The 12,680-nt window shown below is 29.4% G+C and overlaps 1 protein-coding gene across 1 annotated transcript; it reads left to right on the forward strand.

Annotated features, from left to right (window-relative positions):
- Positions 1–463: 463 nt before the first annotated feature.
- LOC129914732 (uncharacterized) lies at positions 464–11,766 on the forward strand. The gene is made up of 4 exons (XM_055994085.1): positions 464–1,507; positions 9,845–11,083; positions 11,151–11,286; positions 11,507–11,766. The coding sequence occupies exons 1-4, from the start codon at positions 1,082–1,084 to the stop codon at positions 11,641–11,643; spliced, it is 1,938 nt and encodes a 645-aa protein (XP_055850060.1). The 5' UTR covers positions 464–1,081; the 3' UTR covers positions 11,644–11,766.
- Positions 11,767–12,680: the final 914 nt, after the last annotated feature.

The following is a 12,680-nucleotide window of genomic DNA, read 5'->3' on the forward strand; positions in this document are numbered from 1 at the left end:
AATGGAGTCTGAATAAGTTGGGGCTAAAAAAAAATAATTTCCTTAAATTATTATTTATTTAAAATATTTTCATACAATGTTATCAGGATAATTTTGCTAGGTTCCCACTAGTCTTTAACTTATTAATTAAAGAAGCTACAAAGAAGTTGTTTCGAGTCAACTTTAAAAAAAGATTAGAGAAAATGCTAAATGTTGCCTTTGCACTAACAATCACAATTTTGTATTACTTAACAACAATGTTTCCATGTTCTAAAGTTTCTCGTAGTATTTACAAGATTCTCTGACCCAAATATTCATAGCTTCTTAGTTTTCTTTACTTAGAACACCTTTTTTAAAACTGATAAACCTATACTATACATAAATGTGTATACCTATATCTATAACTTAAGACAAAAAATATAATAAAACGAATTTGTATCATCTTATGTCTGCAAAAACCCACACCCTAAAAAATCCAACAAATATTTAGGTCATCAGGTTTACATACAATAAGCGGCTGATTAAACTCAAGAAAAACAAAAAACATCACAATCGCACGTATTTGCAGTTCAATTGCTTCCCGATTCAAGCTGAAACTACTCCAAGCCATAACAATTGTTTACATAAACCATCTTCCTCCATCCGTTGACTATTTCGAAATAAAGGATGGATTACATAGCTTTGCAAGGTGGTGGCATTCAGCGTTAGTTATATAGTATGGCAGCACCATGTTAAAGTAGATTTTTTCTTTGAAACACATATCCAAACGTACTCGTAAGTTGGCGGAATAAACTCATCTTATATTAACTCGAGAATCTATCGGCCCCATCCACAGGCATCCAATAGAAATGTATAGACTTATAGCCATTGCTTTTGGGCACTGACTGAGTGATGACCGTTCAATCTAACAAATGTTTAGTCGTTTATCTACCACCCATCCGTCTGGAGTGATCGCACCAAAATTCTACATTTCGGTGAATTCACAGTATTCGCAGACATAACATTTTTAACACCGTGTTGGATCGGTGACCGATATAATAATCAGAATAACAGTGGGGACTTTTTGTCCATTTATGTTTTGAAAAAAAAAAAGAAAAAAAAAATGTTTTGTGCCACTTTCAATAATTCGCAATTAAGTTATAATATTAAATTATCTCATATGATTGCGGTATTTTTTGCATGGTCGCTGTGCATTGCCGTGTCACAAGCGCATTTGATTCTTAATGATCACGAACAATATCGGGCAAGGCCACCGCCTATTAATCCAAACCATCAATTAGATCAACGAAGTCCATCCGAGGTTATGGTTGATCTTAGTAATGATTTGTCATTTAAGATCCTACACTTGCATTCGATTTTGAATCGAAATAATTTCGCTTTCTCGCCAACGGCTTTGATGTGTGTGCTGGTGGCACTTTATGAAGGATCTGCGGGACGCAGTTCATTAGAGATGCGCAATTGTTTACCGATGCCAAATAATAGAGATGTTATTCGAGTTGGATATCGTGATATACACCGAAGGTTAAGGGTAAGAAAGATACATGAATTTCAATGATTGTGAATTTAAATTGATGGTTTTAATTTTATTTATTATATACGAGTACAAGTATTGAGATATGGGAAAACCTCTGTAAGAGCGTAAAATATAGTGAGAGAAAGAATAATGATAATTTGAAAATTTATGCACGCATTTGATTATTCGTAATGATTAGATGGTTGAATGAGTTTTTCATTGATGTTTTGAATAAATGTTAGGTATAAATGAAGTTTGAGTGGGAAAAAAAGTTTTTAAAAGTAAATAAATAGAAAAGTAATATGAGTTGAAAATTTTAGTAATACTCATTATTATTATAATACAAAATACCCTACTATGATATATAGCGCGTATCCAGTTCTTTTGATGAAAAGTTGAATTTTTCATTACACGCAAATTCCATGATAAGATTTCTTAACCCTCCGTTGTTACACACGGTTAAAAATTCTGGAGTATTTTTGAAGTGAAAACCTCTCTAAAGAGGTTTGCACTTCAAAAATATGATACTAATATCGTAGTGATTTGAAACAAGATGAAACGAAAACGCGACACGACTTCAACTTGTTATAACTTTTTTGTTTTAATAGATAGATGAATGAAATTTGTACTGTAGATAGGTAATAAAATAAATTATAATTGTACAAAATTTCAATTAATTTTATATTCAAAATTCGGAGATAACGGTAAAAAGATGTTCTTTTCCAACACACGTTATATCTTTTGATCTAGTGCACATACAAATTTGATTTAACTTTAATACGGATGCTGATAACATAACCTTTTATTTGATATATCACACATAACTTTACGTGCTCTACAAGTTACACAATCTTAAATTGAAAAAAATTTAAAAATACTTCAAAACACCTGTGGAGATCTGTAGTTGTTGGAGATCTGCTGGCGACCAGCTACCAGTCAGTGTAGGCAGTACCGTAATCTCAGTCTGGAAATTCGACATGGTTGACTTTAAAAAATTCTAACTTCTCTTGTAGACATCTTTGAAATAAGATTTATACATAAATATACATGGTGAAACAATAAGCTTTCACATGGTATAAAATTTTGTAATGGTTGTCAAACAAAAAAATTGATTTAATAGCATGAGAACATAAAAATAAATGTTTTTTTTTGGTTTTTGGATGAAATTTCATCGAGTTTAAAAAATTCTAGCTCTTGTCTTTTTGTAGATGTCTCATATACCTGATCGAAATATATATTTTGAGCTAAGACAATAAGCTTTCAGATGGTGTAAAAATTTGTATAGGTTGTTGGGGAAAAAAATGGATTTAATAGTGTGAGAAGATAAAAATACGTGTTTTTTCGCTTTTTTTGATGGAAATTGATCGAGTTAAAAAAATTCTAGCTCTTTTTGTATATGTCTCATAGACCTGATCGATATATATATTTTGAGCTCTTACAAAAAGCTTTCAGATGGTATAACATTTTTTATAGGTTGTTGGGGAAAAAATGCATTTAATAGCGTGAGAAGATAAAATTACATGTTTTTTTCGCTTTTTTTGATGAAAATGATTGTTTTCAATAAATTATTTATATACTTTTCATGCATTGTAAAAATTTAAGTATGGCTTAATTCTTTAGAAAACTTTGTAAGCTTTTTAATGGTCTATTTTTTTTCAAGAAAAATGATTTTTTAAGGGGGGAAATCCCTCCGGAATTTTTTATTTTTGCATTATTTTTTTTTTTGCGTAATAAATTTATTTATCAACCGAACTATTTTCAGTGGTCTTAGTCTTAAATGAAGCCTCAAAAGTGCCTAGATAGTCCCGAAACCAATGCGCTCCGAACCTACCATAGTACGAAAACGAAAGCTTTAAACGCATTTTTTTCGAAATTAGTTTTTTTTCCGCGCCGTGCAATGTAACTCAAAAACTAATGAAGCTATCGACTTGAAATTTGAAGCAAATTACTCCTTAAATCATTGGCCACAACATGAACCTAAAAGTTGAATAAAATGTGTACAGTAAATATTTTTTTTTAACTACTTCTTTGTAAAAAAAAACATGTTTTTTTTCATTTTTTTGATTTCTAATTTTTATTTTTCATTTAAAAAAAATAAATTTAGGTTCATGGAATGCGTACTAATATCATCTAACGGAAAAAAATTTCCTTTTTGATTTAAGATGATTTCCTGGACCTGTACATTGCACGGCGCAAACTAGAGGCGTCAACTTTGAAAGGCTCCAGAGCCGCCATTTTGTTATTTTTTCATTTCAAAAAATTTTTTTTCAATTCTTGATAATGTCAGTAATATCTTGTCTTTTTCCAAATTTCAATAAGTGCTTTCAGTTTTTCATAAAAAAATAGTGAAAAAGGTGTCGTCTGGAGGGATTTCCCCCCTTAAGGTTTCACTTCTACCACGTGTGCATGCACACATGATTTTTACTTGCGATATAGGTACTATAGGGCAAGTTTAGGATTCGTAAAAAAAATCGAACTCGAGATAACAATTTTACATGACATTACGATGATGGAGAATGCCAAAAAAGTGGGTCCGGCAATTCTGTCTCTCTGTCCGTCTGTCTGTCTGTCTGTCTGTCTGTCTGTCTGTCTGTCTGTCTGTCTGTATGTACCTCGAGCTACAGCCTAAACTATTCGAGTGATTTTGTTCAAACTTGGTAGTTAACAGTTTTGGGTGATTCCCTAGAGGACAAATTCGAATTTTTTTTTTTAGGACCAAAACTAACGGTACCTGTCATATAACGGAAATAGAAAAGTTAATTTTTTTCAAAAACGGCTCTAACGATTTTGATTAAAATGTTTGAGTGTAGTATTACACATAAGAGCCAACTTTCGAAATAAAAAAAATATTTTTTTTACCTTTATTAACGGTACCTGTCATAGAACGGTTTTTTTGATTTATGAATATCTCGTTCAAGACCACCCCGATTTCAACAAAAATTTTTATACAAAAGCGTTTAGGTGAAGGTAATATTAAAATTTTAGAAAAATTTCAAAAAACTCATTTTTGGATTTTTAAAAAATATTTCAAAAATTTTTTTTGAAAAATCAATTTTTTGAAAATGGGTTTATGAAAAATTTTGAAATTTCGTTTTTATGCGCAAATAAATTATTTCTTCAAAATGACATACCAACTTTTTTTTTGAAAAATGTTAGAAAATTTTTATATATAAAAAATTATTTTTTTAAAAAACGGCTCTAACGATTTTCGAAAACTTTTTCTAAAAATTCCTTTTTATATAAGAAGTAAACATGCATACTTGGTTTTTTGTGAAAGGTCATTTAAAACGGTATTTAATTAATTATAAAAACAGATTTTATTTTTTTTAATTTCTTGAAAATATCAAATTTTTAATTTTCTTAATTTTCTTGAATAAAAAGCTTTAACATTAGAGTAACTTTAAGCATAAGAGCAAGTACGTGCGACCCCAGTCGTGCATTTTATTTTAAAGCAATTTTCAATATAAAAAAATATTGCATTTTAATACTTCCAAAATGTTAAAAATATTTTAAATCTTTTTTGTATTAAATTTCAATATTTAAGTACGTATTAAGTTTACTACTTGTAATACAAAAATTATTAGAAAATAATCTCCGTGGGTTATTAGATTTTACTATTAGATTTTATTATTTTTGTATTATATTTGACTATATTGCATTACATTTTAATATAATTATATTACATTTTAATATAATTGTATTTAAATATAATACAAATTTATTAAAAACTAATATAAAAAGTATCAAATTGTAATACGAGAATATTAAATTTTAATCAAACGTCAGCAGCCACAGTACCTACACATAATAAGGTAATATATTCCGAACGTTGTCAAAATTTGTTTGTCAAAAATGGGCACCAATCTGTCAGGTCGGCCTTTTTATATTCCAATCGCAGTAAACAGGAAATTTATTTTTGTTTTAATTTATAAAATGTCATTTGAAAAAATTATAAATTAAAAAATAATGAATAATTGTTAACAAATTAGTGGTGTGCATGGTTTTTCGGTTTTGTGCGTTTTTCGTCGGTAAATAAAAGAAATAAGATTTACTGTAGCTGACATTTGTCGCCAAATCGTCATGTTTTGACCATTTGGCGACCGATGTCAGTTTGGAAGATTTTACCTTTTTATGTGTACTGTGGTCAGCAGTAGCCATTTTTAAAATGTAAAAAAATCCATTGTTTAAGGTACCTTTTTTAAAAAAAAAAAAATTTATTAAAATTTGTAAATTTGTACTAATTTGAAGGCGCTTTGTGTTTTTTCGAAGCAAGATACATACATTGCAGATGAATTTTGATCGGCAATAAGATTTTACATGCCACAGTTTGTGAAACAGATAAATCACCATTATTGTATTATTTATGATTAATATTTATTTTCAGTAATGAATTTAGGAAAAGAATACATATTATTAACTTTAAATACATTTGGTATTGAATTGAAATATTTTTGTATTACCTTTTAATAAAATTCTTATTAGAAATTTTTAAGAAAAGATTAAATTTTAATATGCAATAATTGAAATTTAATACATTTGGTATTAAATTCTAATATAAACTGTATCATTTTTTATTAACTAAAAAATTTTAATATGTGTCTTGTATTAAATTTTAATACATTTCTAGTGTACCCCTATATGTAACCCAAAAAGTATTAAAAAATACTCCAGAATTTTTAACCGTGCACTGGGTCTATATAGATCTATGATTTTTATTATAATTTTATAAAAATTCATCCCTTTTCACGATTTTGTTATTAAAATAAAATTTAAAAAAATTCTTTTCGAAGGAGGTATAGCACGATATTGTAAGTGTTGGCATTGTTTTTATATTTTTGTATAAATAAAGTAATTGGGATCGGGTTAAAATTCTGGCTTCAAAATTCTGCTTTTCAAAATTCTGCTTTTTCAGCGAAAATTCTGTTTTTCAAAATTCTGCTTTTTTTCTATTCTGTTTTTCAAAATTCTGCTTTTTAAAATTCTGCTTTTCAAAATTCTGCCAGCATTATATTTGAACAAAAAAATTCTGCTAATTCTGTTTTTTTTTTATAGCATATGCGCTGGCTAAAGAAAAATACACCTCATTAATGTAATTCAACATTGGTACTTTCCTAAATTTTTTTATTTAAGTGTCGCAAATATTTTTTGAAATGCATATACTGACTTTCTTTCAAATAAAATATGTATACTAATTGGAACCGATGTTGTACATTCCTTTTCTTATTCAAAATTTGAATATTCATCTTTATTTGATAAATTAATAAATTTTTAGTTATTTTCGGAAATGTTTAATATTAAAAACCTTTTCTTAATATTTTCAAATTTATTCATTTATAAAACAAAAATTAATTCGCATTTAAAAAATGAAAAATTATGTAGGTAAGTAATCAAATAAGCAGATAATTTTTCAAAAAGATGATTTTACAGAATTCTGCAAAAAATTAAAAAAGGGTTTGGAAAATGTTAAAAAGCGCGCGCTTTTTAACATTTTCCAAACCCTTTTTTAATTTTTTGCAGAATTTTGAAAAGCAGAATTATGAAAAGCAGAATTTTGAAAAACAGAATTTTGAAAAACAGAATTTTGAAAAGCAGAATTTTGAAAGCAGAATTTTGTAAAGCAGAATTTTGAAAGCAGAATTTTGACAAAAGAATTTTGACCCCGGCAGAATTTTGACCCCAACCCAAAGTAATTTTTTTGTTGAAAATTGCACCTACCGCCTAATTTTGAGGAACCCGATTTTGTTCTGTTTTCACGCAACTTAACTGAACTACTTTTTTGAAATCCACTTTATACTGGAAAATTGAAATTATTGGATATTTTATGCTTGTGAATTAAAAAAAAAAAAATCTTCATTTTTTGATTATTTTTTCCTTAAATTATAAAAATGTGATTTCAAAATTGAATCTAATTTTATTTGGAGAATTTAATAATGTTTTCGACCTTGAATTTTCTGAAGAGTGATGCGTTGCTAGAGTATTGATAGTTATAGTCAAAAATAAGTTTTTTAGTTTGTTGACTGGACATTGCTGTAAAAAATCGTACAATTGTCAAATAAAAAGAAAACTAAAGCTTTATTAAAAATAATAATCTTTTTGTCAGAAAAAATGTTCCTACTTTTTTTAGAAGGAAAATAAAGTCCAGACAAATTGTATTGAGACTCATTTAAAGTTCAGGTGTTATTGATGTCGATGGCCAATTTAATATTTTTTTTTTTAATCTGAATTTGTTCAACAAAATTTCGCAGGGCAGCTATGTATGAGAAAAAAAGCAAAATAGAAATGCACATTTAGTGTGTTTTTATTTAAAAAAAGGATTTTTTTTACAAAAACCCCTCCCTATTACGTCAGTCGTCTGTACTAAAACGACTCGCTCTGGACGACAAAATTGAATTTTGAGGAAAGTAATTTTTGTGTCATAGGGAAGAAGGGCGAAGAGCGACGAAACTGCGAATTTAAATTTTTAATTTCACACAAATTGGCGCTCCTAGAGCAAGTCGTTTTCTTGTCGTTTTATTACAAACGACTGACGCAAAGGGGGTGATTGTATATTTAAAAAGAAGGAAAAGTTAAAAATTTATGTCTTTTCAGTTTTTGGTTGCCACTCAGAAGATCATTGAATTTTTTTTGAAAAAAACAAACAAACAAAATTTTGACTTAAAAAATAAAACATATTTCTTGATCCCATATGTGCCCATGATTGTGAAAGTGGACTAAGTCACTTTTTGCATTGTTTGAAAAAAAACTTACATAATAATTTTCTTTTAACTATTTAATTATATTCCTTTTATGAAATCACTAGAGGAGCAATAAAGAAGTTTATTTACTGCAATTTCGCTTTCAAATAAACCTTACCCCTTAAATAATAATTATTTTTAGGCTAGATTTGATGCCATTTTTAGGAGTGACTTAGTCCACTTTCATAATTAAGGGCACATATTTCTTCTACAGATATTGGATATTATATCGTTGTAAATTTATACAATTTAAAGTGTCCAATTTGGTGATTTTGATATCGAAAACGCATAATAACTGAACTGAAAAAACGAAAAGTTTTCTTTGTTCCTTTCAATTTTTGGGCCTGATTTTGTTTTTCTGTTTTCAATCTCAGGATCATCCTTAAATAATAAAGAATTTAGTAAAAACCTTAAAATGCCCTTTTTTTATTTACAATTTTTAAAATAATAAAAGTCTTCTGTTTCAATAGAAAATTAAATTTTTTACATATGAGTAGAATTTTCAAAATCACCTTCCATTGATACACAAATCACAACATATTGAAAAGTAGCGAAAAATCAAATTTTTCAATATTTACAAAATGATCATATCTTAAAAAAAAAGTGTCTTGTTTTCTTTATCACGACAAAAAAAAAAGTTGTGTGGAGCTTTGACCGAATCTTCCTATCTTTATGTAGGTATTGAATCCGAATCATTATGTAATGAATCTGAATCTGAAGTCGATTTTGCCCCTATTTTTATGGTTTTTTTTATGAACAGACTTCAGATACGGATCCAGCGCATCAAATTACATTAATAAAGTTAGGTGCGGTCAAGAGTACAGACCACTTGTTTTTTTGTGGGCCTGGTAAAAAATGTCCCTTTCCATCCTAATTTTGCATTAACTTTATTTTTATTTTGAATTGCCTTATTTCATCGATAGTTTTGCAAATAGGTCAATTGATGCGCTTGCGCTGAAATGAATAAAAAACTTTGATCTTTCGTATGTTTGTTCTACTTACGGTTATAAAGTACATTATATGTACATAAAGATAACAATGATGGAATAGAGTATTTAACACCTATAAGCATAATAAATAATGAATAAATATTTGTTTGAATAAATTATTAAAAATGTGTGTGTTTATGGTCGATATATTGGGGCTAAAATCAGTAAATGTTTACCTTATTATAGTTTTTTCTCTTAAAAAGTTCAACAACCTTAACGACCTAAAATTGTTAGTTTACGTGGGTTCATTTGGAGTAAAACTAACTTGCTTGTTATGGATAAAAGATATAAATGTCTTTATATGTAAATAAAACTGACATGTGTATTCCCTGTAAGATTGCTAAGTAAATTAAGGTGTGATATCTTCTGCTTAATACATTTCACAAATTAGAATTATCTGGGCTTAATCAAAGAAATTTTTTAAGCCGAACTATATCTACATATCTTGTGAAGAATTGACAAAGTCTATATAAATTTTTCTAAGATCTCTGATAACTCAATTGTATTATATTGCTTGTTTATTTATTACTTCAATTTATGCCAGTAGTATCTACTATTGCAATAATTTATTGAATTTAAAATTATTTAATTTTTGTTTATTTAATTTTCTTTTATGCCTATGTTAACAGACCTATTTTTTCGACGACGAAAACCCACTAAAAGGACTTAGTTTAAATAAGGAAAATGTCACAATCACTGCAGAATTTGAAACAGTTCTCAAATTCTATGGTTATGATCTCGGCATCGATATGGTGTCTTCTACAACAACAGCATCATCAAATAATAATAATGAAACAATCACCACCACACCTGTAACATATCTTCCAACAGCTGCGATTACAGATACATCAGCGTTACCATCAACAATGACAACTGAGAAAATTACAGAGGAACCAACAACAACAGAAAAATCAACAACAACAACCACAACAACAACACCAGAACCAACTACAACAACTACCCCTGAACCCATCAAAACAACAACAATTCCAGAAACAACAACTCTTGAGACCGAAACGACAATTGTTTCGGAAACTCCTCAGCCCCTTTCAGGATCCACAACTCTCGAACCAAAAGAGGAAGGAGTAGAAAGCCCTTCACCAGCATCCCAGGAATCTGGCGAAGTTGTTACTCTTTCTAATTCCGAAAATGAATCATTAGGAGAAAAAGCAAATTTTAAACGATTTAAAAATAACGGAAAACTGGTGTCCCAACCAAGACTTGAGTACCTTCCGGTAAAATTTACACCAAGTCGAACAAAACCTTTCAAAAGAACCCGACGTCACTTATTCGGTCTTAAAGGACTCGACCCGAATTTCTTCTTATCTTTTATGCAGCCAAGGACTCAATTTCTCCAGGCACCACCACCAGCAGAAATTATAGAAATAGAAGCACCTCCTCCACCACCACCAGCACCAGTCCATGTACAAAGTTTCTCATCTACTTCATTGATTCAACCAATTGATACTATCCCAGTGCTGCCAATTCAAAACGGATACTTCGATGTCGAACAGGGATTCTTGGCTCAAAAAGAAGAACTTAGAAGTGAAATCGTTGATCATATATTTTACGTCAATAACCAGGATATTATTCACACAACATTCAAGGTCTATAATTCGGTTCTCTATTATCGATACTTTGAGCAAATGAAAATCTCTATTCTGGAGTTGGAACTCGATTCAACCGATTATAATTTGATGATTCTTTTACCAGACTATGATTTGGATCTACTCACTGCCTCATCTAATCTCAGATTAGGGCCAACTCTTAGATCACTCCGTAAGCAGTTGAAACCTCGTTGGGTACAGGCAATTATTCCAGATTTTGAACTGCATGGGACAGTTTTCCTGACAAATGATCTACAAAATGTGAGAAAATATTACGTATACGCCACAGTTATCCATTACTTTTTTTGTTTTGTTTATTTATTGGCAGTTGGGAGTTTGTGACATTTTCGAGCCTAATCGAGCTGATTTTAGACCAATGACCGATGATAATGGTATTTATGTTAAACACATCGAGCAAAACATTGATGTAAACATTCGCACTCGCCCGATAAATCACCTCAAAAGTAAGTTTGTATAATGTTCTGCATATGGAATGGATGTTACATAATTATGTCGGTGCAAATAGATTGCACTCCCATATCCAATTAAATTGTTTAATCAAGTATAAATCTATTGTTGGATGCAAAAAAAAAAAAGATATACTCATCTTAAGATTTCGATTTTTTGCCTTTTACATGTGTATATTTTTGTTTTTCTTATTTCTTTTTTTGTTTTATTTATCAGGGAGTTACGGCCCACAAACTCAACCCATTCAAGTGTCTGTTAATCATCCGTTCATGTTCTTCATCATAGACAGAGATTTGGATGTCGCAACTATGGCTGGTCGAATACTTAATCCGTTGAATGTTCGGATACAATAAGATACAAACATTGCAATGTCGATAAGAATGTTTTTATATTAAAAGTTGTGTTAGTAAGATGCCAATAAAATTTAAGGAAAATATTGGAATAAATTTTGAGATGATAAGAAGTGATATTGTAAATTTCTTTGTTTTTTTTTTAACAGTGTAATTAGGTTAAATAGTACAAAAAATCAGCAAATAAAAAAAATTGTTACTCTCATGAAACTTGGCAAAGATTTGGTTTAGGGATAAGAACCACGAATCAAAAAAGTCTATACAAAAATTGGGACAAATATGTTACAAACATGAAAATTGGTAAAAATGTTAAATTTATAACGGAAAGCAAGGATCTAAGCAGTCTATACAAATGTTTTAGGTGAATTTTTTTTTGGGAAATAAGAAAAATCCGCGATAAGACCGTTAAAATTAATGTTATAAAAGGTACCCTTAAGAAATTTTTAAAAATGTTGCTTTTCCCATGGGAATAGCGAATTAAGTAAGTGTATATATTATTTTTCATGTGAAAGGGTGTTTTTTTTTTTTTTAGGTGTTGAAATTCACCAATTACTATGTTACTTTTTAGATTGGAAACAAGGATCTAATGTCGTTTTCTATTGACGAGATTCAGAATGAGATTTGTGAATCTGACAGCTGAAAGGGGGGGGGGGGGGGGATGAAGAGGGGAAATAGTGGAAAAATCTCATATTTCATGATCTATTTGCGTCTTGAGATTAAAAAAAATGACAAAAAAATGAACCTGAGAATCAGAAATCTGAATCTGGATTTTTATCAAGATTCACGCATACAAACACACGCACTTTCACACACACTCCTCTGTTTGACATTTGTCTGAACATTTGTTGTTGTTTTTTTTTTTTTTTTTTATACGCACAGATTTCGTACACAATTACAAAACTAGATTTCATTTTCTATTTGCAGTGGAAAATCTGAGATTTTTACACAAAAATCTCAAAAGTCAATAGAAAACGACATGAAATGTCTATAAGATTGCCAAGGTTAAAAGGGTGTTTTTTAAGTGAACACAAAATTGATGG

Source organism: Episyrphus balteatus, chromosome 3 (assembly GCF_945859705.1).
Source record: "Episyrphus balteatus chromosome 3, idEpiBalt1.1, whole genome shotgun sequence".
In the NCBI taxonomy this organism is placed as follows: domain Eukaryota; kingdom Metazoa; phylum Arthropoda; class Insecta; order Diptera; family Syrphidae; genus Episyrphus; species Episyrphus balteatus.

What these genes read in the sequence shown, in the direction of transcription:
- LOC129914732 (XM_055994085.1), top strand. Translation starts at nt 1,082, where the DNA reads ATGTTTTGTGCCACTTTCAATAATTCGCAATTAAGTTATAATATTAAA. An exon ending in ATATACACCGAAGGTTAAGG is followed by an intron (nt 1,508 to 9,844) that starts GTAAGAAAGATA and finishes CTATGTTAACAG; the next exon opens with ACCTATTTTTTCGACGACGA. An exon ending in CCCGATAAATCACCTCAAAA is followed by an intron (nt 11,287 to 11,506) that starts GTAAGTTTGTAT and finishes TTTATTTATCAG; the next exon opens with GGAGTTACGGCCCACAAACT.